The sequence below is a fragment of the Vigna unguiculata genome, chromosome 5 (assembly GCF_004118075.2).
Source record: "Vigna unguiculata cultivar IT97K-499-35 chromosome 5, ASM411807v1, whole genome shotgun sequence".
NCBI classification, from domain to species: domain Eukaryota; kingdom Viridiplantae; phylum Streptophyta; class Magnoliopsida; order Fabales; family Fabaceae; genus Vigna; species Vigna unguiculata.
Genome location: NC_040283.1, coordinates 7,022,387 through 7,026,278, shown reverse-complemented (window position 1 = coordinate 7,026,278; position 3,892 = coordinate 7,022,387). Strand labels below are relative to the sequence as shown.

The 3,892-nt window shown below is 28.3% G+C and overlaps 1 protein-coding gene across 1 annotated transcript; it reads left to right on the top strand.

Moving 5' to 3' along the window:
* Positions 1–2,774: 2,774 nt before the first annotated feature.
* LOC114183179 lies at positions 2,775–3,107 on the top strand. Its single transcript, XM_028070101.1, has one exon. The coding sequence runs from the start codon at positions 2,775–2,777 to the stop codon at positions 3,105–3,107; it is 333 nt and encodes a 110-aa protein (XP_027925902.1).
* The last annotated feature ends 785 nt before the right edge of the window (positions 3,108–3,892 follow it).

Genomic DNA, 3,892 nt, shown 5'->3' with positions numbered 1-3,892 from the left:
AGCAGGTGGCTCACTATGTTTAAAAAACTTTACTAATACTATATTAGAAAATAGATTTAAATTTAATTTAATCACATAAATTTAATACTATATTATTTTCCAATGCTCCAGAGAGCCGTCATCTACTTAATCACGTAACTCGTCCATGACATGCTTCTTTCGTTTATTGCGGCACTTATAGTGATATTATTATATATTATTATTATTATTATTATTATTATTATTATTATATGCTAATATATTGTGTACACTCTAGTCTAGATTTATACTAACTTTTCGTGAATGACTAGATATTAATATTACCCGATATATATTTTTAAAAAATTTACTAGATATTACAGCCGAAAAAAGTTGTTTTAAGTATTATTCATTTAAAGGGGTAGTTCTGAGAGAGGATGATATACGAACCCTATATTTTCTGTTCAACATTTATTTAATATTAATAAAATAATATTTTTATTTTAAAATATAAAATAATTTAAGATAAATTAATTAAAAAGTAAAAGTATATATAGATATGGTTATCTCCGATTTATTTAGGTTATAATAACGTGAAGAACGTATAACGACAAAGATCAACATTAATTGAAATTCATAGTAATTGAATCACTTACTGATAAATTATTTTTAGTTTTAAATAGTTTCTTTGAAGTAATTAAAATATCTTATATTTATTTTTTTTATAAAACAATTTAATTTTTATTTTAAACCAAATTCAATTTCACTTTTGAACCTGAGTTGTGTTTAGTTCAATCTTCGATTCAGGACGATTTATTTGGACTTTAGTCTGGACCAAGTCAGTTCAACCTTCGACCTAAAACATTTTGGCTTAACCTCGGCCCAAACTGGTTTGGCTTGAATTTCGACCCAGGATGGTTTGACTCGATATTCTTCCGGAGCCGACTCAACTTGACATTTGATCGATGTCGGCTAAGTTTGACCTTCAGCTAGAGTCGACTCGGCTTGACCTTCGATTCGGGTTCATTATGCTTAACCATTGGTTTAGGGCCTAGTCAACTCGACCTTTGGCTTTGATCGAAGGTCAAGTTTGGCTGAGCTCATAGTTGAGTCGAGTCAGGTCGGGCTTAATGTTAATGATTTGGCCTGAGTTGAAAATCGATACGAGTCGACTCTTTGGACTTGTGAACATTTTTCATCTTGACTAATGAGGAATTCACAGCTTGTGAAATTTCAATTTCATTCTTTTTTTAGCAAATTTCAAATTCCATCACTTTAGGTATTTGAAATACATTCTCAAAGATCTTCAATTGCAATTTCCTTATCCAAACAAGCAATTTTACTTCAAAGAATTTCAAGTTCTCTGAATAAATGAACTATTCTCTTAAATTATCTCTTCCAAACATAACATAAGTGTTCATTCTCTTTTTGTGTAAATTAGTTGTCATGGAAGGAAAGTGAAAAAATAAAAAGGAAAAACAAAGGAATAAAAAATTAAACAACATGTGTGATAAGAAAAGATAAAAAATCATAGAGATAGAAGTGAATTGTGAATGGTATAAAAATTATAGGCTTAAAGTTTGAAGGTATATGGAGAACTCAATAAATTTAATTTTTTAAATTGAATTTCTGTTATTAAATTTTTGTTAGGTGAATGATATGACTCTTTAATGACTAAGGTGTTTATTATTTTGTCATGTCATATTACTCATTTATTGTTGCGTATCATTTATTAATTTATAATTTTATAATATTATATTTTTATAATTTTAAAATTCTTAAATTTATCACAAACTCAATTAAAAGTTCCAAACTTTAAATGAAATCTTGTAGATGTGGTAATCTCAAGGAAAGCTTCAGAAGAAGAACGTTAGAATTGATTATAAGGTGATGAACATTTTAACATTTAGGAAATATGGTAAATAACTTGGATAGACCCTGATATAAAGATAAAAGTGGTGATAATGTGGAATAAGAATAGCCAGAGAAAGAAATAAGGCAGAACATAAAAAAAAAAAAAATATTATGGAGGAGACTACTTTTCTTAAGATGAAGACAATTTAGAAAACGTTCTCATAGTCGCAATAAAATAATAACAGATGTGACAAATATCAAATTTCGGTATTGTTAGGCGCATTGTTTAAAATGATGATGTTGTTTTGCTCACTCAGTTGGAAGCATTTTAATCAAACAAATAAATTAATATGTATAATTTAAATGTTCAATAAAAAAAATTTCTTTCATGAACAATGTTAGTCGTAATTAATATGTTAGCTTTTGTTGAAATAAATTTTATGTAATATTCGAAATTAATTTATGTATAAAGTTGAAATAATTTTTCAAAAAGGAATTTATAAATTTTTTATAAGGTAATCCATATATAACTTAAAAACTTTAATTTATAAAAAAATTTATCTGTGTTCTCTCTTAGAAAAGTTTGATAAGTCAAACTCAGTGTAACATTCTCCTTGTCCATATATAAATATTTTGTAAGACATTATTCTTGTCTATTTAACCACGCTTCTCCGTTTCTGGTTATAAAATTTCCCCACGTTTTCGCTCACAGCAAAGAAAAGAAAAAGGAAGAGTTTCAAGTTTCTCCATTGTCTTGCACGGGCTTTTTTTTTTAAAAAAAAAAAAACAGGATAGTTTTGAATCCGTAATCGCAAAATAGTTTCAGTTGAATTTAAAAAAAAAAAAAGGATGAAATTGTTAAGATTTGTAACGACATTCAAACTAAAATCGTCATAAATTTGTAAATAAAAAAATTGAAGTCATTATGACTTATGGCGGTGAAGTCGTGAAGACTGATGACCATGGAGATCACGATTATATCAGCTGAAACCCTATGCATGAACGGAAAACCAATAAGAAAAGACACATACGTTGTTGTTCACACGCAATCATGCACCAAATTCTTCAAAACAAGGACAGAAGAAGAGGGTGGGAGAAAGAACCCTTCATGGAACGAGGAGTTCTTGGTTGATGGAGCCAACAACATCACGTTAGAGGTGCAATGGAAGACATGGCTGGGTTTTAAAAGTGTGGGAGCAGCACGAATAGCGGTTTCTAAGTTTGTTTCAGAAAATAGCTTGCAGTTTTTGAGTTATAGGATTTGGGATGAGAAGGGTAAGAGAAATGGGTGTTAGAATTAATTGACAAATTAATTCTAGGTATAAATACATATTTGATATCCAAACTTCTTCGGAAAGTTCAATGTGGTACCCGAACTTTAGGAATGTTTAATTTGGTACCCAATTTTCTAAAGAAGTTCAATTTGTTCCTCTCTTGGAGTTAACACCGTGTCCGTACAGGACACGTGTCAAGCCATGAAATTCTTTTTTTTTTAATTTTTTTTTCAAAAAAATTAAAAAACTGTCACGTGTTAGTTGATCATCGTGCCACGTGGCAGCTTACAAGCATGACACGTGGCAGTATAATAGTTGTTTTCAATTTAGTACCAAAATTTTAATTTTTGGTTCAATTTAGTACCCAAATTTTTTAAAATGATCCAATTTCGTCCTTTCCTATTTGAGACCAAATTAGTAAATAAGCTTAATTATAATTTATATAAACATGTTAAAATAATTGTTTTGAATTTATACATCAAATCACTACACCTAAATATTCAAATTATTTTATTTTTTACAAGTGTAAAAAATTTCATGTATAAAAAATTACAAAGGTTAAAATGAAAAAAATAAAATAATTTAAGTATTTAGGTGAAATGATTTGATGTATATATATTAGAAAAAGTTATTGTAACATGTATATATAGGTTGTAATTAAGCTTATTTACTAATTTGGTCTCAAATGGAAGATGACGAAATTGAATGATTTTAAAAAATTGGGGTACTAAATTGAACCAAAAATTTAAATTGGGATACTAAATTGAAAACAACTATTACACTGCCACGTGCCATGCTTGTAAGCT

Coding starts and splice junctions, on each gene's coding strand:
- LOC114183179 (XM_028070101.1), top strand. CDS start 2,775: ATGGAGATCACGATTATATCAGCTGAAACCCTATGCATGAACGGAAAA.